Source organism: Aspergillus oryzae, chromosome 3 (assembly GCF_000184455.2).
Source record: "Aspergillus oryzae RIB40 DNA, chromosome 3".
NCBI lineage: Eukaryota > Fungi > Ascomycota > Eurotiomycetes > Eurotiales > Aspergillaceae > Aspergillus > Aspergillus oryzae.
The window spans coordinates 2021107-2045923 of NC_036437.1; the positions used below are offsets into that span (position 1 = coordinate 2021107).

Below are 24817 nucleotides of genomic sequence, written 5' to 3' on the forward strand. Positions count from 1 at the left end.
TAAAATGCACCTTCCTCAAGATCTACTAGTGTTTGTCTACTTGCAAAGGCAGCTGCGAACAAGCCATGGTCTTGCTTAAGATTCATATGAAAACAGATTACTAGATGGTTTCAATCATTCATTGAACTACAAAATTACAGCGCAGACATAATATTTGTTGCATATCTTCCCCGTCTGGCTTATTTTAGTATATAGTATGGCTGCATCCGCGGACATGTTCAGTTCTGACACGGCCTCATGGGCGGACAAGAACCGATTTCCCGTGGGTGCGCGTGACGCGGATACTTCAAGTTCAGACTTCTCTGATGATTTGTTTGCGGACTTCAGCGACTGGTCGGACTCAGAATACCTGCAGGACTCTGTGGCTCGAAAGCGTCGGCATGGCGTCTATTTTCATCGGCCTCCAGTCTGGGTCTCTAGTTCCTCGCAGACGGAGTACCAGGCCACGGCCTTTGCAGGCTGTAAGACGTGCCATAAATCTGCGGAAGAGTGTAATTGCGATAGCGATAGTCTCCGCGAGACTCTAGAGGCCCTGTATAAGGAACGGGGGTCCAACCCTTGGTCAATGAACCATGATCACGGGGTCTTCGGTAAAGTGACAGCTGCCACGGCGGATACCCTTGCTAGTATCGATGCTAGTGTGTCTGGATCAGCGGGTGTTCCTCTAGTGAGAGACGCTATTGTACTCGTGAAACGTCTGCCATACTGACTTGATTGCGTTCATAGGTAGACTGGGAAGGTCACAAGCCGAAGTGGCGCAACTCAACTTCAATCACGGCGAGCAGTTGGCTGGACCGCCCTTTATCTTCAGACGAACCTTTGCTGAACACTCGCCCATCAGAGTGTTCCTATCGCCAAGTAAAACCAGGTCTTTGCACACGCTTAAAATGTCAAAAGGACATACGGCTTGATGCTGGGGAGAGATGGGCTCTGCAAGAGGGGTCACTGGTCATTTGCATCGATCCCTCATATACTTTGCTTGACCACGAACGACAGTCTGACGAATTCGAGATCGTGGACGGTGATGTCTACGTTATTTGTCGCATATACGCAGACCTGTGGGCTCTCTGTGTCAAGGTTTCATTCATACCCCCGTGTGAACCTTCTTGCGAAACAATGAACGACTCTGTCCGTCTGGGTTTCCTCCCTCTCTGTGCAGTGACATTGGCGGCAAACTTCAGTGCTTTCTCAAGGAGATGTTCCTGGAATGCTCGTTGTAACTCAGACGAGATGAAGTATCCTGGAAATGGGTTGCCCGTCATGCCTCCGTCTCGTTCTCACAGTCTCACTGCTAGCAAGCAAATTTTCAAAGGGAAAAGGCATTGCTTCATGTTACCTGGTATAGCCTATGATACCTTTCACCACACTTCCCTAAGCAATGATTCGGATTTCATACCCCTTGACTCTACCCTTGAGCAAGTCCTTTCCAGAGTAGGGAGCCAAAGACGTCGACCGATCCGCTCAAGAGGTCGCTTTTCCCTACACAAGATTTGGAACGATGTCAAAGCGTCAGGTATCTGGAAGCAATATCAAATCAGAGGATTGCTGCCGTATCTGCCTCAGAGCCGGAGTTCGGGTGTCGCAGGGGTGGTTCAAAACTATCTAGGTAAAAAGTGATATAATAGTTTCTTACCAACTGAGAAGTTGATGTGCCTGATTAGGACGTCTTGGTAAAAGCCATCGAAATACCTGAAAGACCATGGGATTGATGACTTGGATAGATTTGGGGGAATTATTGCACCAAGGAACTAATTCCTAGTCTCAGGTTGTGGAGTACTTGTAATTCTGGAAAGACGAATGAAACCTTGTGTTGATAAAACGATGACCTGCCAAAACAAGCCCATACACTATCAAGGGTATCTTATATCTTTCGTAAACGATGTCTCCTTGCTATGATAAATTCTTATCCAAGCGCTCAAACGCTGAAAGCCGATGTGCAAGTGCATGTACGCAAATTCGGCGTAGATATATGCAGTTACAAGAGCGCCGTAGCTACTGAGTATCGATCACAATCTCACGGTTAGCCTTTATGTATATATTCAATATGACAAGAATGTATTATCCCGGGGGCCAGTTACAGCAGAACGGAAAGGGTCCAAGAGAGAAGCGAGAAAGCAGAATCGGGATACAAAACCTACTATCATTCCGTAGCAGTAAGTGCGACTGCGAAAGAGTATATCTCATATCTTTTTGAGGCAGGTTGAATTGTCAATGCACTGGGAGGCCTTTTATGTCGCGATAGGCTTTAGAAGTTTTGCCTTGTTTCCATAACAGTACAATTCAATCTGGTCCAACTGGTCATGTTGCGAGGGCAATTTCATACTGTCATGATGCAGATTGGAGAGCCCTGACGACTGCATCAATTCAAAGAAGACGGTCTCACTGTCATGTCGTCTCTTCAGTGCCACAAGAATGATAGCATTTGGTGACGACTGAACGAGACGGTCCAGGACTGAAACTAGGGCAGGTAAACTGTCTGCATTGTAGGTACAGTCTGATACAAGGACCAAGTCGATAGAGTTGTTACAAAGGTCATCTGGGAGCGCTTCGTCCCAGTCCAGGGTTCGATACTCAAGGTTGGATGACGATGTCGGTTTGGCAACTGCTATGTTTTGTGTTACGATCTCTTCGACCTCTGGCAGATCTGTGAGTAGGATAGAGCATTGTGGAAGTATTTGCGCTAATGCTATCCCCACAATACCGCATCCTGATCCCAGTTCGATGACACGAAGAGGGCCATTGCATTCTGGTTGCAGTAGTTTTGAAAGTACTGGTACTGTAAATGCTGAGTCTCCCGCAGCTATTTGCTGGAGATAGATCACTGATGCAATGGCTGCATCCCTGGGTTCTAGTCTTAGAACCACGGGTATAGTATAAGAATTGAGAGGACTCACCAGATATGACGGGCAATGCTATTTCCGGTTTCTTCCCATATTCTAAGGTCTAGATGACCTTTCGGCCCAAAGCGTCTTTCGACGAGTTTCTCTGCTACCAAAGAATCTGTCCCGCCAAAAGGTGCGCTCCATCCAGAAATCACTAGAGGAACACCGGGGTTTCCTAGTAGATTGTCAGGAGAAGGCGGATGGTGCTTTCGACGATCAGCTGCAGCGACACTTAAAACAATGGCATGTTGGGAAAGCTGTGGATGGAAAGGTCCTAATAATATAGCAAGTTCCCGTTTGCCAGCTTTCCAACTCAAAGGCTCCTGATGTAGAACCTTTTCTGAATCCTTGAGACTCAATGATACGACCAAATCCACGTCCTGAGCTAGAAATGCATCTCCCAAGTCCGTGGTGATGCAGATAAGCGCAGGAATAGACAAAGACCCCGCTTTCTGCTTCTGAATTCTTGGGGTTTTGAGGAAACGAATGTAATAAACCATGGTGAAGGAAGATATATATATATTGACACTAACTGGGCAAATCGATGGCTAGACTCTTGTGTACTATCTTTGGGCAGGCACGTGGTCCGCTGACTAAGGCGAGGGTGATGACATCGTGGAGATCGATCGGAGGAGCGTTCCTCAGGCCTCATCTTGACCCTAGGATCACCTCACATACTTTTATTGGATATCTTAGAAGCTTGCGGATGGGCATCGGCAGCAGAAAAATATCTCATCAACTATCCCGATAATTCAATGGGGCCTCTTAGGTGACGTTGGAGTGACTTGTGCACACCGCACCTAAAGTCGTTGCGTGACGGTTATCAACGTCCCTATCCCCCAACCACTATCCAAGATGATGCGACCCAGAGACCCCCGTGTCCGCCAGACTATCAACCAGATCTCTCATAACCTCGAAACTGCAAATGAGACGGCCCAAGAAGGGCTGTATACCTTCTCCCATCACTACATCCTACCATGCTTTGCGACGATAGGGAACTGCGTTTACGCATGTGCCTCACCTTGCCTCCCGAGCCGGGAAGACCAGCTTCGTCGTCGGCGCAGGGGGCGCGCCGAGGCAATTTTTGACTTCTATGATGATTGGGACAACGATGATGCCGACGACGGATTACTGGGGTGGGGTACTGATGAGCTGGATCGCTTATTAGCAGGCAGTGGCTTGACGCGTGGAAGTTCTGAGCAGCCCCGCAGACAACGGAAGATGAGTTATGGCACGCGACGGGCAAGGAGAAAAAGTACCGTGTTAGTTCCAGATGATCGAAATGATCCGACAGTTATTCCAAGCTCGTCGTTTCTGGGTTTCCTGGAACGCTTCCCATGGAGGTTCGGGGCCCGAGGTTTAAAATACCAACCCTCTGTGGCTGACCTTCAAGAGCACCCTACCGGACTGCGAATGCATGCGCATGAAGACGAGCCTCTAATGGAGGCAGAAGAGGAAAATGAAGGACCGAGTTCCAATGCCAAAACTGGAAGGTATCGAAGCTCAACCCAGTCATCACGAGAAACTGCAAATTCTCTGAGTTCGCGTGGTGATCTGATCCCTAGTGATGAGGAGGAAGATGCAGTACCGTTGGATGATGAGTTTGCTATGGCGTTGGGTAGCCGTCGAGGAACTGGTCTGGAGTCGGAAGATCAGTTCAGTGATAAGCCTGCGAGTATGAGATCTGTATCAGGCTCATTTAGCTTGGCGTCAAAAGAATCGAAAAAGAAGAGAAAGAAGCGAAGCAGTCGACTACGATCTCCTCAGAACTCTTTTATTGATGTCGCACAGGATATCACCGCTCCATCAATAGTTGATCTACACAAGGAGGAGGAACAAGCAGAACGCCAGGAAGAATCAGAGATCATAAGGAAGCGACTTGCTGCGCGACAGTTGGCTTCAAGTCGCGGCCTGAGTCAAGCGAGAGACCAGGTATGCGAGTATAGCCCACTTGCACGTAATAACAGCGAAAGCTAACACGACAAACGTCTAGTCCACTCCACAACCCCTTGTACTTCCTTCTCCAACTGTCTTTACAGAGACTACTCGCCCTGAGCTTTCTGTTAACACTCCCCTCGAATCAACAGGAGAAAGTGAACTCTCCACCGGAAGAATGTCTGGCGATTTTTCGCAGATAGAACCATTCCCGCCTCTACCGCTGACATCACCGGCAGCAAGTGAAGGCCTGGAGCCTGAAGGCCCGCCGGACTCAGCAGGAATTAACAGAGAAGATCCTCCGAATCATTGACCTCACAGTAACTAATAGTCAACGTAAGGAACCAACACACTGACATCTAATTCAAGTGGATCTTTGGCACCAGAGCTCATGTACAGGTAAAGCAAGGTGCAGTGACATCTTGGGCTATGTGACAGCCATATAGCTTTGTACAGTATAATGACTGATGAAATAACATTTCTATACCCGATACGATCAAAAATGAATGAAACGTACTAGGTCCTTGTGCTTTGACATTGTAGCTAGTAGCCTGAACTGGGTATTTCTTCTATAAGTAGAAAGATAGTTCATGGCCTATTCTCAAAACAAGGTTGTCCCTTGATATAACAGTTCAATCATAATAGATAGCGATCATTGCCCACAGCTTTGCTATGGCCGAAAGCTGGATTAAACCTTGACATCCGTACACTAGCCAGTTGTTCTGTGGAGCCCCACTGTTTGTTGGGGTCGAAGCTATTGGGACTGGTGGTGGTGGTCAGACTATCGGTGTACCGTGCTGACGACATTGCTGGATGCTGTGAGTGCTCAGCCTGTGTCGAAACGACCGAAGGCCCTTCGAAAAGCCAGGACGGATTTGCGAGTGACATTATCTCTTGATCGAAAATTGTCCATGAATGATCCAAGTTGGGTGGTGGGAAAGACAATTCATGGCTCATATCAGGGGGAGTGTGCATGCTCTGCATGCTGGACTGTATTCGGTCTGCAAGTACTCTATGAATGCTAGGTACCGAGGGATCACTTCGTTCTAGGCTGCTGATGTGTGTTTGAATAAGACTCAGATCTAGAAAAAAATGAGTATGTTAAGAGATCCTGCTTAGAAGAACAGGGGTTGCAGACCATCTTGGCGTATCATACCATCCTCCACACCTCGCAAGAGGAGCATCGCCGCCCACGTTATCATCTGTATCCCTTAGTCTTCATTTGTGGCCTAATATCGCGCGGTAGTACGTACTATGAGGTCCCAGTTAGACCATATACTGGCATCGTCTTGGCGAAGTCGAAGCACGGTCCGTGCTGATACTAACAATTCATGCCTCTCTGATGGAGTAATGTTCGTGGAGCTCATGTCAAAACCACGAGCTGGGTGATAGATCGACAGTACGTATAGTTTATGAAGGTGGTATTGTAGAAGAATGAGTATTCCTTGACGGTCTGATGGAGAGGGTTCTTCAGAAACAACGTTAGCACACTTTTACAGGAGGCCGAGTTAATCTGTGCCTACGAGATGTCCCATTGTATCGGACAAGCCAGTCATCTAGCCTCCTTGCCCAGAGTCGGATAACCCTAGAGTCTTCATCCGTGAAGGGTGTACGAACTTGACTTATGGTGTCGATTCCAGTCGAACTAACGAAGGACCATATAGTAGGTAGACCCCGTCCTACGAAATGACTGAGCCCCTGGTGCATAATCTGTGTTAGACCTCGGTATGCATCCCCCTCCTGACTGTTCAATTGTTGGAGAGATGGAGTTGGTGGCTGCCGAGGTAGGAGAGGATGACACATATGCATGGAGGCATGTTCAATATCAATCACCTAAGGCAATTAACACGGCCCCTTAAGCGCCACAGGTGATATCACTTTACCTGAATTCCAGACAGTAGACCACACCAGTCTTGTGTCAAATCATTGAAGTCCGTTGGGCAACTGTCCAGCAAGAGTCGGTAGGCAATTGCTATCCACTTATCAGTGGTCTCAATGTAGGCCTCAGACACTAAACTAGCCATTATAAGGCCCAGGATGTTTTGAAACGTCTTGTCTTCGTTTCTGCAGCTTAGATAGTTCCGATCTGCAGGATTTGATCTAAATCCAGTGAGGGCATTTGGTAAAGGAATAGGGATAACCAGTTCGGTGATTGCATCACAGGTGGCTACAAAATACTCGCCTGCCAATGATGCAAGTTCCTTGGTTGGGTTATGGAGTGCAGATATGTAGAGCACGGAGGCAAGCAACAGGGGCGAAGGGGAGGAGAAGGCTCTCTGGTCCTTTAAAAAGTGCAGTAGTGGTAGATTGTTAAGAAATCTATGCTTCAATAAGCTTCCGCCATTCGGAAGAATGAGGATGATGAAGAAGCAACATACGTTTCCCATAGACCTTTGACTGTGGAGTAAGACCAAAGACTATTATTATTTTGTGGTGGCCGAGTAATAAGTCTTAGATGCCTGACAGCTTTCGAGAGTTCGGAATTTGGTATGCTGGCCTCTTCATCTTGATCCGAATCAACACCAACCGTCCCTACAGCATATCTTCCTTTGTGGATCCCGAGAATTGCCTCAATTCGGTCCAGCCGGTTGAGAATGGACCCTGCAGTTGGATCAGATTGTTCCAAGTGAGATAAGACAGTTGTGCATTGTCCACCCTCCGATAATGACACAATCTCATGGGCAGCCGCAGCCTGTAAACAGTAAGCATAATACAACTCCAACCATCACTCTCGGGATTAGCGCCAACATTAGATCTAGGCTTGAACACGCAAGGGGCATTTGCATGACGACATCGACGACATGGAGGAGTCCCATCGACCTCACATTTCATCTTGAAGCCTGTCAGTACGTTGTTCGCATCGCAAAGGTATTTCTAGCGCCTAACCTTCAACCTGCGACAATTGACTATACACTGTCAGGATCTTGGCAAAGTGTTGCTTACATGCAACATAAGACTCCACCTACCGCATGCTTTGGTAGGCTTGGGACCCAGCACAATGGCATCGCTTTTCTTCATGATGATGGGCACGGTGACATGGCATGATATTGCATCCTTCTCTAAAATATGGTCCAGTGCATAGAGGTCACTGAATCATGATCTGGGATGGAAGTGTAAAGTCTGAGATAACCAAATTGGACGAAGATAAAGAAGGAAACGAACTGTAGACCACGAGATCTACATGACCACGTGAGAGGCACCACAACAATAAATGGAGTTGTCACTCGTCAGTTCTTTGAATTTTGATTTTGATAAGTGAACAATTAAATTATCGCCGTGGTCTTACGCTCACTCACGGGAAGTATCACGTTCCTATGTAGTACAAGAAAGGCCGTCTTTTCTGTTACCTCGGCCATCCACGGAACAGAGAAGATTGTTCCTTCCTCCTGGGAGATTTGTTACAACCACAACTACAACTTTGATACGGCTTCCAATGCCACAGCATGGAAATAGGTAACACACACCTCACTTTCAATGGAGATACCAACAGATGCCATTTGTCCATAAGGTGTGTAATACTCTGCCTGGTATGTTCTCACGTTTTTAGTCCGCCCTGCGTAGGCTGACAGAGATTTCAGGGAGGGTCTGAAAAACGGAGATCAGAAGTGTACCGTTAGGAGGTTCACATTCTGGTTGATCTTGCGCTTGATTTTTGCCTTTTCCTGCCCATCAATGGGAAGAAAAAACAGCCATCTACCGATCATGGAGATGAAGATCGGTAATGGAGAGGGTGTTTCTGCTCTGAAGACGCGCGTTCATGGTGCATTGTTTGTGCATGGTAGTACATAAGCACTGACCAAAAAGGGGGAGAAAAAAAGCGAGTGGGGAAATGAGGTATAATACAAGGCAAAAGTCTATATACACACATAAACACAAAGGTCATATAAAAATACAGGGATATATGATACATGTGCTCATCCAAATATTAAAATCATGAACTGTTGATACTTCCCAGCGTTTAGGCGGTAGTAGAGGCGTCCTCGGGATATGCTTCAGCTTCACCAGCGTTCATGGAAAGCTTCCGCACATCCCAATCCTCTGCCCAGTCCTTCTTCTCGCCCAACAAGCACACAGATTGCCGAGGGCCGTCCACCAAAAAAGTCTGTGCAACCTCGTTAACATCCCTCGCAGTGACATCGAGGAGCTGCTCTCTCCAGCGCTGATCCATTTCATGCGTGACGCCACTCATAAAATATCTGGATCCCTCCTCATCAACACTCACTGGGGCGTCGAGGCCTTGGAAAATACCCAGTTTGGCCTCATTCAATTCCCGCTCAGACCAGGAACGGTCACGGGCGAAGATGCCGCTGTTCTGGAACACCTTCAAAGTATTGAGGGGGTTCGGGTCCCGGTAGCTGGTCAAGGCAAAAATACCCTTGACTGGACCGTTGCTGGCTGCTGCACCATACGCACCTCCCTTCTCCCGAATCTCTGGATGAAGATAGTTATGTGTAAGGAGTTGAGAGAGCACGCTAAGTGGTGCGCTAGATTTGTGGACGAACGGGACTGTTTGCATAGCCAGCCCCGAGTAATAAACCTTGTAAGGCATATCATAAAATGCTTTGCTAGAAACTTGCTGCATTGACCTGGCATCCACAGATGTAGGTGAGCGGATCTGTGGCAAACCAGCCAGCCATTTCTGAAGAACGACTTCGTTCTGATGTGCGCTGCTCGGTTCACACACCATGCGAACACGGAGACTAGATGATTTGGAAATGGCGAAAGATTGGATTAAACGAAGTTTTTCAATCAATTCTGCCAGCCGTTCGGGTGAAGTCTCAGCATCGCGCAGGAGATTAGCAGTGGCTTGTAGCTGTGCCAGACCGGACTGCTGCTCCTGTACCCAAAAGCTGCGAGAAAGACCTGCAGCAGCAGCATTGAGTGCAAAACGATGACCTGATGCGGCAACACTATCCAGCGCGCCATTGGTAGTCAATCGCAGTAATTCCTGGATCATAGCTGGCGCATAGGGACTAGTAAAGTCCGTCTCCGTGATAAGAGTGGTCAAGATTTCTAACATGTCGGGAATATTCTTATCCAAAGCGAAACCGGAGAACTGAAGCCCCTCATTAAACTTGCCTAGTTCAGTTGGAGACGAAGTGTGGAATGCGGATGATGAAACCCCACCGGTCTTCAACTTAATCAGATCTTCCCATTGTTCCATGGTCTTATTCGCAGTGCCCAAACGCATGACGCTGTCGTTGAACAAGGGCATGAGCAGTCGAAGGTCGTCCGGAAGGTCTTCGAAGGCATTCAATGCTTGGAAATACGTCAGGCCATTGGTTGGGGCCTCACGCCAGACAACATCGACGTCGTCGACCTTTGACTCCCGTACCGGCTTGCGCTCTTTCTCTCGCGAAATGTCCTCGACACGCAGGGAAGGTAAGCACCCAAGGTCGGCATGTTGTGCCTCTTCTTGTGTCTTGAGCAACTGCAGTTCCTGCTCCCGGAGACTAGAGATAGCCTTCTCCATTGATCCATGTTGCTCAACAAGTTGACTGAGCTTCTTTTCCTTCCGGACCATTTCCTGCTGGTCTAGTTCTTGGTGAAACGTAGGCGTACCAACCATGGTAAACGTCAGACAACGGTCGTTCATCAAGTACTTCTGCATCAATGACTCAAGATAGCCTCCTTGCTGATATCTCCTCTTGAATTCGTTGATGACATCATTCCAAGCAAGCTCCTTCATTGGGTCTACACCGTTGAACCATGAGGAAATGGTCTTCTCCATGACACCAATACCGAAGTTTGCTGTTTTGTGTCTCAGCGCGAGTTCTAACTGGTGGAGGAAGCCTTGAACTTTCTCGTCACTGAACCCAGCAGAAAGACTGTCCTGGTAGACCTTCTGAATAGCTTCTTTGACTTTCGGAGCATCCTCCTCGCTAACACCAGTGAGGCCGACAGATAATACAGGCACTCTTCCAGAGGTATCAAGGCCGGTATTAGGTGTAAATGACGAGCCCAAACCGCTCTCGATCAATGCTCGGTACATCGGAGAGCCATAGCCATCTAGCAGCAAGGAGGACAGGATGCCGGCCGAGAATGTTTCAACAACCTCGCTTGTATCTCCAAGATACCAGGAAGTTGAAGTCTTATATTGTTTATCTGCGTCGGCGAATGTATCAATAGGTCCTGGAACAGTTACGTTCGAAGGTCCGCGGCTAAGGTCAATGGGGAGCTTGACGGAGGTGTCGGCCTCTCCCTTGCCAAAACCGTCCAATACATCACCAATCTGCTTCAAATGAGTACTGAGAGGCATATCACCGTAGGTCAAGAATTTGGCGTTACTTGGATGATAGTTTCGCTTAGAGAATTCGACCAGTTGCTTGTGTGTCAAGTCAGTGATATACTGGGGATCTCCTCCAGAGTTGTTAAGCGCTGGGAAAATGCTCTCCCGATACTTGATATAGTAAAGGTAGTTTGCATCCGATATCTGGCCCTTCATTTCGTTATACACGACGCCTTTGAACAAGACATCTTCCGGTTTCCCGTCCAGCGCGTCACTAGCACGGGGGTCTTCGGGCCCCAGTCGCCATCCTTCCTGTCTGAAATCTTCCTCCTTAAGCAGTGGGTGAAGTGTAGCATCCAGATAAACTGATAGAAGGTTTTGGAAATCTTGCTGATTCGTTGTCGCGAATGGGTAAGTAGTATGGTCGGCGGAGGTGAAAGCATTCATAAAATTCGAAAGAGACCGGGGGAGCATCTTGAAGAAGGGATCACGGACAGGATATCTATTGAGATATTTCATATTAGCACATGATCTGTTTTACAGCAGGGAAAGGCCTGTTCAAGACATCTTTTTTATGACATCTTTTCCAAAAGGCTTGGTCTGAGCTTTAGCCAGGGAATTCTTACTTTTCGCTACCGCATAGTGTAGTATGTTCCAAAATATGAGGAACGCCCGTCGCATCAGGAGGATTGGTCTTAAATCCCACCCCAAACACATTATTCTTGTCTTCCCTTGCCACGTGAAGGTAATCCGCATCTGTTTTGTCATGCTTTAACCGGACCGCAGTGAGGTGTAGCTCTGGAACATGTTTCTTCTCCTGAACAGTGAACCCGTGAAGTTGTTCTCCCACCTTAGGGTAGCTCTCAACGTTGGTTACTGTTGACGCAGCTCTCCGAAGCTGATTCCACCGAAGTGAAGGATTGTTAGACCTTAGCCAGCGTCCATAAGTAGGTTGCCGCAACACAGGCACTCGGCTTTTGCCTGTCCCGAGAGAAGAACGCAACATCGCGTTGCACAAAATCAAACAAGGCCAGAAAAGCCTAGAGGTACTACTTCTGGGGCTGCGGAGTTTTCTTGAGGTACCCTCTGCCCTTGGTATGGTTCTTCACCCGGCAAGTAAGTCCGTTGCCGTTTGAAGGGTACCGAAGGCAATGGATCGGAAGAACCACCGGACGGACCGGGAGGAAGCGTAAAACCTCAGGCACGCAACGAAATGGTAGTAGACGCTCTTCAAATGCCCCAGGGACTGATTTGAAGGACCGTTCGGTGGTGTGTAATTGGCTCTGGGCAATTGGTGAAAAGGAAAACGTGGTAGTTGGAGAGGTTGGAGAACTGAAATGGATAGATGTTAATCATTGGTTGCCAAGAGAAGTTTTCGAATCGGGGTTAGTGCTGGTCAAGTGCGCAACATCCCCCCTCTTACCACTCACTGGCTTCCATTCGATCCTCTCTTCCCCGGCAAAAGATTCTCGAAAGACCTGCCGCTCCCTCGTCGATCCCCGCAAGACTGCTTGCTGCACTCTTACAGCATATACTGCTGCTTGCCCTCCGCTCGTGTGTTTTTTCCGAGACTCTGCAGAACTTGGGTTGCGTAGGATCTTGGTGATCCATTGCCTCCGAGTTCTGCGAGTCTGGTAAAAGGCTACCAGGGTTCTCTCCGCTAGTGCTCGGCCTGAACTTAAGCGTCACCCTCTCGAGACCGTCGAGAGCCTTACTATCGGGGTAGGACTGGGACGTGCCGACGAACGTTGCGGGTTTCCCCCAAGTGCCACCGATTGGTTACGTCCGCCTCGCTCACCGTCCCGTCTGCGCATTTTTCAACTTCGTTGGATTGGCCACGCGACCACCGCGGAAGAAGCCGAAAACCGCACAACTTCGTCTCGCCTTATCTACTTGGTAACAGCCGACAATGTCATCTGCAGCCATGTCGAAAAAGAACAAAGGGAAGAAAGTGGCCGATCCGAATGAGACTTCCAAACTCCTTGCCGCAAAGATTTCGCAGCTGGAGCAGGATGCTGCTGGCGAGAAGGACCAAGAAGCGGAAATCGGTGCGTGATCTGCCTCTAGGGCTTGGTTCCGCAAATGAAATATTTGTCGACTCGGGTTTTTTCGGTGTGGGGGATAGGTACTAACTGACTACAGAGCGTGAAGTTAAGAAAGCTACACGAGACCTGAACCAGCTCCTCAGCAATATCGAATCTCCGATGACCCGTCTTGAAACCGTACACAAAAAGTACACCGAACTGTTGGCCGATATGAAAAAGCTGGACCGTGACTATTCCAAAAGCAAGAAGCGGGCCGATCAACTACAGAAGGATCAAGACAAGGGGAAATCGGAGCTCAATAAGACTGTGACCATGAAGGATAAACTGGAGAAGTTGTGCAGGGAGCTCACGAAAGAAAATAAGAAGGTCAAGGTTGGTTGCTCTTGCCCGCAATGATTCCGATTCGGAGAATTGATGGCCTTTGCTCCACAGGATGAGAACAAGAAGTTAGAGGATACCGAAAAGAAAGCACGACTGATCGTGAACGAGCGTCTTGACTCCCTCCTGTATGACATTCAAGACGTTATGGCTGCCAAGGGCAATCCTCGGAGTGAGAAAGTTGACATTGACCTGGACGAAGCGTAAGTACTGTTATCCAGCAAGGCAATATCTGTTGCTGAGGGTTTCGTGCTTTAGACTACGTGTCAAGATCAAGACCATTGGCGAGAAATTCGAGACGCGGGAAGTGCATTACAAGTCACTCTTGCGCAGCAAGGACGCGGAGATACAGAGCCTCACTGCTAAGTATGAAGAGCAACGCCGTGCTGCCGAGAACGAGGCCGCTCGCTGTCGGGCTTTAAGTTCACAAGTTTCTACGTTTTCACATACCGAGGCCGAGTTACGCAGCCAGCTCAACATCTACGTGGAGAAGTTCAAGCAGGTATGGATCGAGATCGATGACCCGATTCGACTCTGGTTTTGATCGACTGGTAATAATAATATCGCAGGTGGAGGATACATTGAACAACAGCAACGAATTGTTTCTGACTTTTCGCAAAGAAATGGAAGAAATGTCGAAAAAGACGAAACGCTTGGAAAAGGAAAATCTCACCCTCACCCGTAAACACGATCAGACGAACCGCAATATACTCGAGATGGCCGAGGAACGCACCAGAAACCACGAAGAACTTGAGAAGTGGCGGAAGAAGAGTCATCATCTCGAAGCACTTTGCCGCCGAATGCAAGCTCAAGGTCGTGGACAAGGTCTGGCGGCCGATCTAGACGGCGATGACGAGGGGACAGAGAGTGAATACGACGAAGACTACGAGGATGAGGAAGATGATGAAGGCATCAGTGATGATGAGTACGAAGACAGCACGGACCGGGACATGAACGGAGACCGCAACATACCACCACAGCAGCCCGAGAAGCCTGTGTTTGGGCCGCCGCCACCACCGAACCTCTTGGAGGCCCGAGCCAACGGGAACAAGGCCGTGCTCAATGGATGTCACTGACGACTGTCCTGTTCTCCCGCTTTTGTCTGCTTTTTGTCGAGTATGGTTTTCTTGGACCTATTGCCGACCTTGGATGGTCAGGGCTCTCTCTGTCTATGTTGGCAATGTCCCAATCTGGCTGAGTGCTATTACTAAATTTACATTCGGCAATTGGCCCTGTTAAGCTGGATTGGCATATAAAGGAAGATGCGCACTGGCAGGCTGTCTTGTGTTGCGCTGGGCTATCTTCCGTGTCGCATCTCTATGTATGCAAATTTTGGAGCAATAGGGCTTCTTGCATGAGGATTGTTGCTTGCCATTGCTCTCTCATGCTACTAGTTAGCTTTAGAAAGGCAGTAAAGCATGATCTTTCAAGTTTTGTTCCCTTCGTTCTGTACTTGTATGTACATGTGAAAACATGAATGTCTAAACGTTATCATTATGTTACTATGAAATCCATTGCAACGTTGCCCAACAGGGCAGCATCATATCTGAGATACTGTTCCACTCAAAGCTTGCTAGCAGGTCCTGCGCTAATATATGACCCCCCTGTTCTCAGCACCTCCACGGCCTGCTGCACCATTTCCTGTACGATCACGCCGGCGGGTTTAATCTGCTTGATAATACCCGAGACATCACCCATCAGGTAAGGAATCTCGATGTCCTCCTTATCGTTGTTGAAATCATGTTCGATAGGGACGATTCCCTTAGCCGTCAGCTGGGCGATCTCCTCCGGTCGTTTTTCCCAGTTCTTGATATAATCGTTGGGCAGCATCCGCAGCGGCCGACCAGAAACGACCAGGGTCCGCTTCGTCTCTCCATATTGAGCCCCAACGACAGCCTCCTTGTGCAATTGACTAGCACTACTCTCCTCCGAGGCAACAAACCGCGTGCCGACCCAGACACCGACAGCGCCCAGCATCAAGGACGCGGCTAAACTGCGTCCATCATTGATACCACCAGCAGCCACGACCAGGGCGGGTTGACCCGTCAGTGGGCTCTTGTACTTCTTCGCCACGTCGACGACTGCCGGGACGAGCACGGAGAAGGGGATGTCGCCTGTATGACCGCCTCCTTCACCACCCTGGGCGCATACGATGTCCACGCCCAGCTTAAGTGCCTTCTCGGCGTGCTTGGGTGCTCCGACCATGTTCATGATCAAAATGCCGGCGTCGTGTAGTCTCTTGATGACGCGCTCAGGGGGCACACCCACCGCGGAGACGAAGAGCTTGGCGCCGTGGGAAATGACGACGTCGATGAGCTGGTCCAGCTGACCGTGGGTGTAGTCGTGGTTTGTAGCACGAGCTCCTCCGCCAACTTGAGGTAGGGCCAGATCAACGCCGAAGGGGAGAGAAGGGTCCCGTAGGGAGGCCTTGAGTTCCGTCAACATCTCTGAGAGTTGCTCGGGCGTGTAACCCAGACCACCGACTGTTCCCAAACCGCCAGCGTTGGAAACAGCGGCCGCGAGAGGAGCCCCAGAGGCACGCGCCATTCCTGCCAGCAGGACAGGGTGCTGGATCTTGAGCAGCGAGCAGAGGGGGGTTTGAAGAGACATATTCGTAGTTTGAGTAGATGAATAATCTTGTCCAGGGAGTAGAGTATAATAAAGTATGAGGTACAATTGGACTAAAACAAAGTTCTTGAGATGCTATATTCGTCAGTCAGTTATAGGGGTTTATGAATAACTGTCCGAAGTCACTGTTCGCATGTCTTACCGTCCGGTACTCTTGAGCCGCGGCTGTTAGAAGTCTGGCAGATGGTTATTGAGCCAGCAATGGCCAATGGGGTTTTTTAGGGGCATTGTTTAGGAGAGATATGAAATTTGAACAGCTTGGGGTCTGCTGCATGAATGCGGGGAAGCGGAGCCCTTAAAGCTGATGATCGCCGCCCGAACCGAGGCTTCGGCTTTCTCTTTTGCTACATCTGAACCTACTGCACTCTAGTTATGCTCATTACACGCGGCTGTATAAGATTTCATAAACTTTCTTTTCCATACAGTCAGAGCTATGATATCTTTCCACGAGCTCTATACATTTCTCATAAGGACAACCGACTTCCACAATTGCCGGTGCCATTTCCAAGCTTGGCTCCAGGATTGAAAAGCCACTGAAGAACAGAGTGTTCGCTAGTAGGTCAGAGACAGAAGCAAGGGTCCTAATGTTTAAGGCCAATAGACGGAAGACAAGATAGGAGATAAGCTACCGGCTAGAGCGAGACCTCCCTTAGAGTTGCAAGACGGTTAGGACAACTGAAAGGAATAGGCTGGCTGGGGTTAAACCAACATCGCGACCAGCTGTTGCCGCCTGTGTTCTCTCCATCATTGCCTGTGTCTTTGTTGCGGTTCCAGTCAAGATGGCAAAGTTGTCTCGCGGGTTACTTCAGATCTTGAAATTAGTGACTGCATAATTCCATAAAGCTACGCACAGGGCAACTTACGCTGTCACTGCTGGTGCGCCGTTAAGTTCAGCTGGCTCTTGTTTCGGCTCGCGCGATAGACCTTGAGTGTTCGCTGTGCTTGTCACTGATGCTGTCGTATCCACTGCTGGCCTGGTCTCCGTCGGCTGAGCATTATTGACAACAGGTCCCGGTGGCGGCTGATAGTAGCCTACTGCTCCTTCAGGGGCAGTTGCGAGTGACCCTGGTAGACTTCGCTGAAACAAATGGTATGGCAAGTTGCTCACTAAAGCATTCAACTGGAACGATGCGACAAGGACATATGGTAACAGGTTGAGCACCATGAAGCTGCCTATAAGGCTGCTGAGTGTACGTGACACCTTCATATTCAGAGAAATTGGTATATGCAAAACTGCTGATGTTGTATTTAGCCCTTTTTGAGGCGGCCTAGAGAGCCCCTAGAAACCACAAGGATCCAACCTCTGGAGATAGTAAAGTCAATATGAGGCGCTTGGTTTATTGGCAGGTAAGTATGCGGCATGGATGAAAGAGGCATATTATACTTGGGAAAAATGCCCCTTCCGTTTCCCGCCATGTTCCTGCCTCAATTCCAGGATATTAGGAAAGTAGAAGGAAAGAACATGACCAATCAAGTGAATACTGCAGTATGTCAACAAAAGAAATGGCCGAGGGAAAAGTGAGTCAAAGTGTCCCCTGCGGCTTGGGCCATCCCTTGCAACTGGAAATTGTGTTTGCGACAACTTATCTATTGCAGTTTACTTAAAATCGCATATCATTCTACCTCACCTCTCGGATTCTGCACGACATTTAGAACGTGTGCATAATTTAGTGATTCCGGCAACACATAATTGCACCTTTCGTGTCTGGAACGAAAGTCCAAATAAGACATTCATTTGAATGTTTAGAGCTCATGAAGGCATCTCTATGTTTTACAGTTTCGGCCACCCCGAGTCTAAAGTTCGTATCCCTTATCAGGACGCAACATATCGGCCCTGGGGTTCGCTGTTGAGGCCGAAAGCTGAAGTTTCAAGCCGCCTTATCACAAAGTTCTTCTCAATTCCGGAATCCAGAGCATCCCTTCATTTTGAGATAGTCTGGAACTATAGACATCGAGTCAATCCATTGCCAGTCCATCACTCTAGGATGTCGGGTTCGACTTGGTGTAGCTAAGACACGGTGTTGGTTGGTCTTTTGCTTGCGCTGCTCCAATCCGGCAGAGGCATGCTCTGTCTAATTAGTATATCATTGCTTTATCGGTCAATTAAATAATTGGCATAATTTGTGAGATTTCATATTCGATAGCTCTAATGGTTCTGGAAGAATATAAACAGTAGCGCATACAAGTACTAGGCCAGGCCTTGGCCCAAAGCGGTACTGTAATTACGCCGCCCGCGGAACGCCAAAAGACGCGTGATTCGCGTTGAGCTTCAGTTGCGAGACTGAGCAAAATAGCACCCTTCTTTTACAAATGACCGTGGACAACAACACATCTTACCTTTTTCGGGTTGGTATAAACCCCTCTATTAAAACATCCTGATCTTCTTACCAGGAAGGAACAACTTCACAACATGGCGTCCGGCAGTGCAGAAAACCAATTTCTGCGCCCTCCAAGGTGTGCCCATCCTGCGCGCCCAGCTGTATTAATCAGTGACTGACATTCACTCTCCTCTTATTCGCAGCGACGAAGAATATGCACCTGTCTATCGCTCCTCCTCCAGCTATAACCCTCTTCACACCTTTCAATTACCTTCTGGCCAGGAAAGGCACTATCAACAACAATATGGTGATATGTACTTCTTGCGACTTGCCAAGTTAAAACCGGCAGTGGAGGAAATTGCGGTAGAGACATGGGAAGGGTTCAGTGTAAGAATTGCCCGCTGGGTTCGCGATGGTATGGGGCGCATCTTGCGCACAATCGCACCATTGGACCGAACAAGTAGGACAGTCTCCGGCGAATGTATGCTAACACATATGGATTGCTAAACAGATTGCTGGAGAGCATGCTCGTCGCGTGGAAAGAGTGCTCGATGTAAGACAAGGAGAGCTTTGCTGGGTTGCGGGCACAATCTACATGGACTTGCCATTGAAGCCCAATATTTTGGATGACCTGACGAAAGAGGCAAGTCGACAATGTTTACTCCCGTACACTTGTACCTGCTAATGCTAGAGCAGAACTTTACATTAGCCCCTCCCCCTCGCCCAACTTATCTTGATCCTGCCCACCCCGAATTGACACAAATCATGCTGGAAGACGAGTCCGGTCGCCTGCGATTGACCGGGAACATGCTCAGATCTATCCAGTTGGCCACAGGAGCTATAGTTGCCGTGCTAGGGACTGAGAACTCGAATGGAGATTTTGAGGTTATCGATGTAAAGGTTCCTGACCTGCCCCGTCAACCCCGTCGGTGGGAGAGGGATGAAAAGCAGTCTTCTCAGAAAGGAACAGGCAAAAGCAAGATTGCTTTTGTCAGCGGTCTTGGGATTACGGGAACTTCGGGCGATACACTATCTCTGGAGCTCTTAACAGACTATCTGCTTGGCTATACAGGTTCTCAATCACCAGCAAATGATGAGAGCGCACCCCCGGATGCTTCTGCAATCACGAGACTTGTGATTGCGGGAAATTCTCTTGGTGCGAGTATGACTACTGACCCTAACGAAAATGCAGCTTCTTCAAAGAAGAAAAGTGGACCAAAGAAATATGGTTATGATGCATCTGCGTACAATGCTTCTCCAATTACCCAATTCGATAACTTCCTCGCCGAGATTCTACCCAGTATACCCGTTACCCTTATGGCAGGCGCAAGCGACCCAGCCAATTTCTCACTGCCTCAACAAGGTATCCACCGAGCTATGTTTCCGCGATCTAGGGCATATTGCTCCGGACCTACATCTGCTGGAGAAACCCCAGAGCCAGGATGGTTCGATAGCGTCACGAATCCATGGGAAGGTGACATAGAGGGATGGCGTCTGTGGGGTTCGAGCGGCCAAAATGTCGACGATGTCCTTCGTTATCTAGATTTTGCGAATTCGAGTGGTACTGTTGGTGCTGATGGAGATGCCGAGGCCAGGGTCAAGATCATGGAGGCCATGTTGCGTTGGAGGTGTGGCGTTCCCACCGCACCTGACACGATCTGTGAGTTCTCTCTCCCCGCGACAATTTCTTGAAAGGAATCAATACTGATTGGTCACAGGGTCCTATCCATTCCAAACGCACGATCCTTTCGTGATGGAGGCGTGTCCGCATATCTTCTTCGCTGGTAACCAGCCACAATTCAAGACCGCGGTAATAGAAGGGGACGCTCCCTTGAAGCTGAATGGAACCGACACGGAAATGACCGGTACAAATGATAACATATCGGGCCCACGAGTCCGTCTGTTATCCATTCCTACGTTCAAGGAAACCGGCGAGCTGGTACTGGTTGATGCCGAGACACTGGAGGTAGAAGTTGTCAAATTCGGTACATACGCCGGGCAGCAGGAAAAGCAATGATTTGTATGTGAAACTAGGTATCAATGGTTTATGAGATACCCACAAGAGCATGACATAGCTATGATATAGACCGAACAAGTATTCACCTACAGAATGCGTGGACCCGTGATATTGATGCTGAGAATGACCGCTATCTCAGGCGTTTCAGACGGCATTTCCACTCCCAACCGAGCCCCATGCGGTTCTGGCCATGTTTTCATAAATTACCCAGAAAGGAATCCATTTTCAGGTCGAAAATCCTCTCCGATAGGGTACAGCAAAGAGAAGCGAACGAGAAAAACATCAGTGTATGTCAATTCTTCATGGAAATAGGAACGTGGCCCCAGATGCCAAGACTCGCACATCAAAAAAAGTCATTGAATAGAAATTAATTCTCGCGCTGGATCTGATCTTCCAAAACCTGCCCCACGAGTATACAATCTAGACCAATTCTCCGGACCCCACAAATCTACTTTTATATAGGCATCATTGTATCTCGAGCATATAAACTAAACCCGGCTAAAAATGTTGTTAAATGCCAAAACTGGTACGCCCGCTTCATCTCCCCGATCACTCACAATCACCAAATACATACACTAACAGATCAGTATAGCTATTTCAACATCTACGGTACTCCTGGTGCCTTACTCCAAATGGCACGTTCCCCGCTACCACGAATGGATGAAAGATGAGGTATGTTTCATCTTGCATCTCCTCCTATTCAATCTCCTCATACCCAAGGATAGAAAAAAACCAGCAAAACTAACACCAAGACCAGGAAATCCAAGAAGCAACAGCCTCAGAACCACTCTCTCTAGAAGAGGAATACGCCATGCAACAAAGCTGGCGCCAAGACCCAGACAAGCTAACCTTCATCGTGTGCCAGCCCTCCCCCACAGGAACGGGAGGCTCCCCACTCCGCGATGAAGATGACAGCTCCGAACGGATGATCGGGGACGTGAATCTCTTCCTCCGCGTCGACGACGGCGAAGAAGGGAACTCCGAGCCCCAGATCATCGGCGAGATCGAGCTCATGATCGCCGAGAAGAGCAATCAGCGGAAAGGGTTCGGGAAGGCCACGCTGCTCTCTTTTCTTCGATACATTGCTGATCATGAAGTGGAGATTCTGGAGGAGTTTGTGAGAGGGGATCAGGTTGCTGCCAAGGCTCTAAGGGAAGCTGGCGTTAGTGGGGGGAGGTTCTCGTGTCTTAGTGTTAAGATTGGGCAGGGGAATGGGCGCAGTCTGGGCTTGTTTGAGGGCGCGGGGTTTCGGAAGGTGTCGGAGGAGGCGAACTATTTTGGGGAGTTTGAGCTCAGAAGGATGGATTTGAGTCGGGATACTGTGGATCAGGGTCTGAAGAGGGCGGGGGTTGAGGGATATGTTGAGTTGGAGTATCATCGGTGTCAGTAGTAGTGATTACCACTACCTTATGATTGATTGATTGATTGATATTAAATCGTATCCCGTTTTTAGCGTCAACGGGGGGAAAGTGGATTTCCATGGCCCGATCCAATGAAACGAGCCATGACTCGCATTTGGTACCTGGAATACTACACTACTTACTTCCTGGTAGAGTATGCAACGTGTCTAGGGTTTGGAATCCTCACATGGTGTCTGATCCCCGGCTAAATCTGAATCCTCCTGCGCCCATCAGTAGGCACTGACGTGACCTGATAATAAAACTCCCAACTAATGGCCTTTTTATAGTGCCAGGAGCTTTGTCTTCTGCTCATGCCACTAAGCTGATCCTCCCCCCTCTCACTCATAAAGGATTCGTTTTGGCCCCCCCCCTTTTTTCCAAACATCCCGGTCTTCTAAGAATCCCATTCATTCAACCTAGAGTCCTCCCAAACAATGGGATACCTAACACGATGGCGCTCCAGACGCAAAGCACCCATTGTAACTGAAAATTACCAGGCTCCAGACCCGGACGAAACCAACCAGGCAGCACAGCCAGAGACTACCATCTCCAGTCCTCCGGCCGTCCACGCAACGTGGTTTAATGTACACGACCGTTCGGATTTCCGGAATATCAGCATCAGCTTACCGGCGTCCATTGATAAGATCACAATTGCCATCGGCAATCATGTCAGAGATGCGGCGTACAGCATTGTCAGCATGAGCGCAAGCGCATACTCGATCACGGTTGTTTGTTCGACCGAGAAGTCACGGGCCGAGGTCGCTGAGTTGGTGCAGAGGATGAAGGAGGAACTGGGCCAGAATGCGATAATCCCACCGGAGGAACTGGTCTTGCTGAGAGAATGGGAGGAGAAATGGGGCGTGGTGGGAGAATTGTCTACTGTGGAGGATGGTCTGGATACGGATGTTGAACATGATCGTCGAGGTTAGTAGATTGTGTTCCTCTCGGGCCTTCTCCTATGTTGCTCTTATATTGACTGATGGATGTGAACTGCTAGTGTTGAGTACTTCACAAAGTTCGACACCGTTATAAGGTGCAATTTGGGAGATGGTGCCGAGATTGAAGAATATGCTTTGACTGATGTATACCCTGATATGATTGTTTGTTTAGTAAGATGCGCATACCGTTTGTCGTTTATCTCTTTCTTTTACAGCACTTGTTCTTGTTTGTATTTATTTATCAGTTCAAGCGAGGACTGCCATTCAATACGAAGGGAAGTAACCAATATTCACATTCGAAGAGTAATAAGACTATGAACAGAATGCATAATCACCGCTAATAGATTGCCAGGTAGTATAGAAGAAAGCCTCCTATGTAGTTACCCACAAGGCATTCCCACTCACGAAACTACCCACTGACATCAGATTCAAACCTCCAGTTTAAGCGCTGAAAACCTCAGGGCCAGGGATGGGGTAGCCGCCGCTGAGGTCACTGTAGATGTCGAACAGAATACCAGCGTCAGTGTCCTTGTAAAGGGCCTCGCCGGCGGTACCTGCCGGCGTGGCGTCTCCGCCGCCAGTGACCTTGATATTGATGCACTGGGGGTAGTTCTGAGCACCATCCTTCTGACCGGCAGAGTGAAGGCCGATGATCTCGTGGCGGAGAACATAGTTGCCCTCTTGGATGGATGTCGGGATGGTCACAGTGTAGCTGTTGTTGTTGCTGATCAAGTCATCGGTAGCCCACTGACCCGGGGGGGTGGTGCCGTCAATCAGGCCCTTGGCCTCGATCTTGAAGAACTCTAAAGTTGTCTTGTCCACCGCGGAGCACTCGCCGCCGCAGGGTGCGAGGTAATTGAGGACAGGGCCGTGGTGACTTTCAGGCCACTCAGTCCACTGCAGTTCAATTTTGCCACCAGCAGCAACTTCAGCAGTCAAAGCACCTGGCGCTCCGTCCTTGTGACAGATGATATCGGGGGACTGGTATCCAGTGCCGTCCACGAATCCAAGGTCGGTGGCAGAGGTGGTCCAGCCAATGGTATCTGGGGCATTGTCCGAGTAGGCGTACTTGTCAACAAGGTATCCACCATAGCTATGGTGGGTGTTAGCCTTTATAATGACTTTTTTGCGAATTTAGAATCATACTATTGACCATCAATGACGACTCCAGACACATAACCGTGGCCGGCGACGAGAGAGGCAGAGGCCAGGAGGCCAGTAAGCGACACGATCTTGGACATAGCCATTGTGGTGGTATAATTGAATGGGACTAAAGGATATCAAATCCGTGGCTAGTGACTGAAAGACCTGCTCGATCAAAGGCGGGAAGAAGGAATGGAAGGGAATGTGTCTGAAGACGAAACGGATAGGCAGTTCCTGACATTTCACTGCCTTTTTATAATGCCCTCCAAGCACACTAGGTCCAGCCAAACTCCTATTTCCATGTACCTAGTCGGGAGGGGGATGCTCCACCCTTGTGACTATGGGCTACCTGCGACACCCGGACCAGTGGATGATATTATCCGGAATTAGTTCGGTGGCAGGTAGATGTGCTTCGGTCTTCACATATGCCCCATACAGAGACCAATACAATATGGTGGCGCCACTGCTCATTAAACTGAGCGTCAGCCATCCTGCACCTTTCGCCGCTGCATAATTCGACGCTCAAGCATCTTCCGGCGGACTATGCTGGATACCGGACGCATTGCCGTGATAGTACATCTCCCAATTCTGCCAAAATGGAACAAGGTCATCTATGAAGATCCACAAATGAACTTCAAGCACTACTGAGGAGGTGACGGCCCTGCCATGTGACCCTAACTATGTTGTGTTTCCACCCAATGGCTTGCCTCAAGGCTGTATACCTGCTGGGCAGCTAATGCCGGAGTCGATCGACCCTCGGGTTGACGGACCGATGGCTAATATGCCGTGAATTCAGGTACGCGAGACGCTCAGGGCCACCATCATCCAGGAAAGGTATCATGGTATTGACCGAGTCTTCAGCCCAGCAAGATGAGAGGAGTCTCCGTGATCCATATAGCATAAA

General features: G+C 48.9%; 11 protein-coding genes across 11 annotated transcripts; 5 read left to right on the plus strand and 6 right to left on the minus strand.

Moving 5' to 3' along the window:
* Nucleotides 1–196: 196 nt before the first annotated feature.
* AO090023000776 (uncharacterized protein) lies at nt 197–1617 on the plus strand (the record flags this gene model as incomplete). Its single annotated transcript, XM_001821230.1, has 2 exons — nt 197–667; nt 727–1617. 2 exons carry the CDS (start codon nt 197–199, stop codon nt 1615–1617), a joined length of 1362 nt encoding a protein of 453 aa, XP_001821282.1.
* A 611-nt stretch (nt 1618–2228) lies between these two features.
* AO090023000777 (uncharacterized protein) lies at nt 2229–2745 on the minus strand (the record flags this gene model as incomplete). The annotated part of the gene is made up of 2 exons (XM_023235755.1): nt 2229–2644; nt 2697–2745. 2 exons carry the CDS (start codon nt 2743–2745, stop codon nt 2229–2231), a joined length of 465 nt encoding a protein of 154 aa, XP_023090746.1.
* Nucleotides 2746–2890: 145 nt separating this feature from the next.
* On the minus strand, nt 2891–3382 carry AO090023000778 (uncharacterized protein; the record flags this gene model as incomplete). Its single annotated transcript, XM_001821232.3, has 1 exon — nt 2891–3382. One exon carries the CDS (start codon nt 3380–3382, stop codon nt 2891–2893), a length of 492 nt encoding a protein of 163 aa, XP_001821284.3.
* A 355-nt stretch (nt 3383–3737) lies between these two features.
* AO090023000779 (uncharacterized protein) lies at nt 3738–5130 on the plus strand (the record flags this gene model as incomplete). The annotated part of the gene is made up of 2 exons (XM_001821233.1): nt 3738–4814; nt 4876–5130. The coding sequence occupies 2 exons, from the start codon at nt 3738–3740 to the stop codon at nt 5128–5130; spliced, it is 1332 nt and encodes a 443-aa protein (XP_001821285.1).
* A 3645-nt stretch (nt 5131–8775) lies between these two features.
* cym1 (pitrilysin family metalloprotease cym1) lies at nt 8776–12972 on the minus strand (the record flags this gene model as incomplete). The annotated part of the gene is made up of 3 exons (XM_023235756.1): nt 8776–11548; nt 11673–11922; nt 12918–12972. 3 exons carry the CDS (start codon nt 12970–12972, stop codon nt 8776–8778), a joined length of 3078 nt encoding a protein of 1025 aa, XP_023090747.1.
* Nucleotides 12973–13599: 627 nt separating this feature from the next.
* Nucleotides 13600–14154, plus strand: AO090023000782 (uncharacterized protein; the record flags this gene model as incomplete). Its single annotated transcript, XM_023235758.1, has 2 exons — nt 13600–13971; nt 14062–14154. The coding sequence occupies 2 exons, from the start codon at nt 13600–13602 to the stop codon at nt 14152–14154; spliced, it is 465 nt and encodes a 154-aa protein (XP_023090748.1).
* An 878-nt stretch (nt 14155–15032) lies between these two features.
* Nucleotides 15033–16016, minus strand: AO090023000783 (NAD(P)H-dependent flavin oxidoreductase; the record flags this gene model as incomplete). Its single annotated transcript, XM_001821236.3, has 1 exon — nt 15033–16016. One exon carries the CDS (start codon nt 16014–16016, stop codon nt 15033–15035), a length of 984 nt encoding a protein of 327 aa, XP_001821288.3.
* Nucleotides 16017–16328: 312 nt separating this feature from the next.
* Nucleotides 16329–17262, minus strand: AO090023000784 (uncharacterized protein; the record flags this gene model as incomplete). The annotated part of the gene is made up of 3 exons (XM_023235759.1): nt 16329–16453; nt 16521–16678; nt 16961–17262. The coding sequence occupies 3 exons, from the start codon at nt 17260–17262 to the stop codon at nt 16329–16331; spliced, it is 585 nt and encodes a 194-aa protein (XP_023090749.1).
* A 2758-nt stretch (nt 17263–20020) lies between these two features.
* On the plus strand, nt 20021–21822 carry AO090023000785 (uncharacterized protein; the record flags this gene model as incomplete). Its single annotated transcript, XM_023235760.1, has 3 exons — nt 20021–20075; nt 21025–21104; nt 21190–21822. The coding sequence occupies 3 exons, from the start codon at nt 20021–20023 to the stop codon at nt 21820–21822; spliced, it is 768 nt and encodes a 255-aa protein (XP_023090750.1).
* A 444-nt stretch (nt 21823–22266) lies between these two features.
* On the plus strand, nt 22267–22864 carry AO090023000786 (uncharacterized protein; the record flags this gene model as incomplete). Its single annotated transcript, XM_023235761.1, has 2 exons — nt 22267–22756; nt 22830–22864. The coding sequence occupies 2 exons, from the start codon at nt 22267–22269 to the stop codon at nt 22862–22864; spliced, it is 525 nt and encodes a 174-aa protein (XP_023090751.1).
* Nucleotides 22865–23211: 347 nt separating this feature from the next.
* On the minus strand, nt 23212–24017 carry AO090023000787 (lytic polysaccharide monooxygenase auxiliary activity family 9 protein; the record flags this gene model as incomplete). Its single annotated transcript, XM_001821240.1, has 2 exons — nt 23212–23863; nt 23917–24017. 2 exons carry the CDS (start codon nt 24015–24017, stop codon nt 23212–23214), a joined length of 753 nt encoding a protein of 250 aa, XP_001821292.1.
* Nucleotides 24018–24817: the final 800 nt, after the last annotated feature.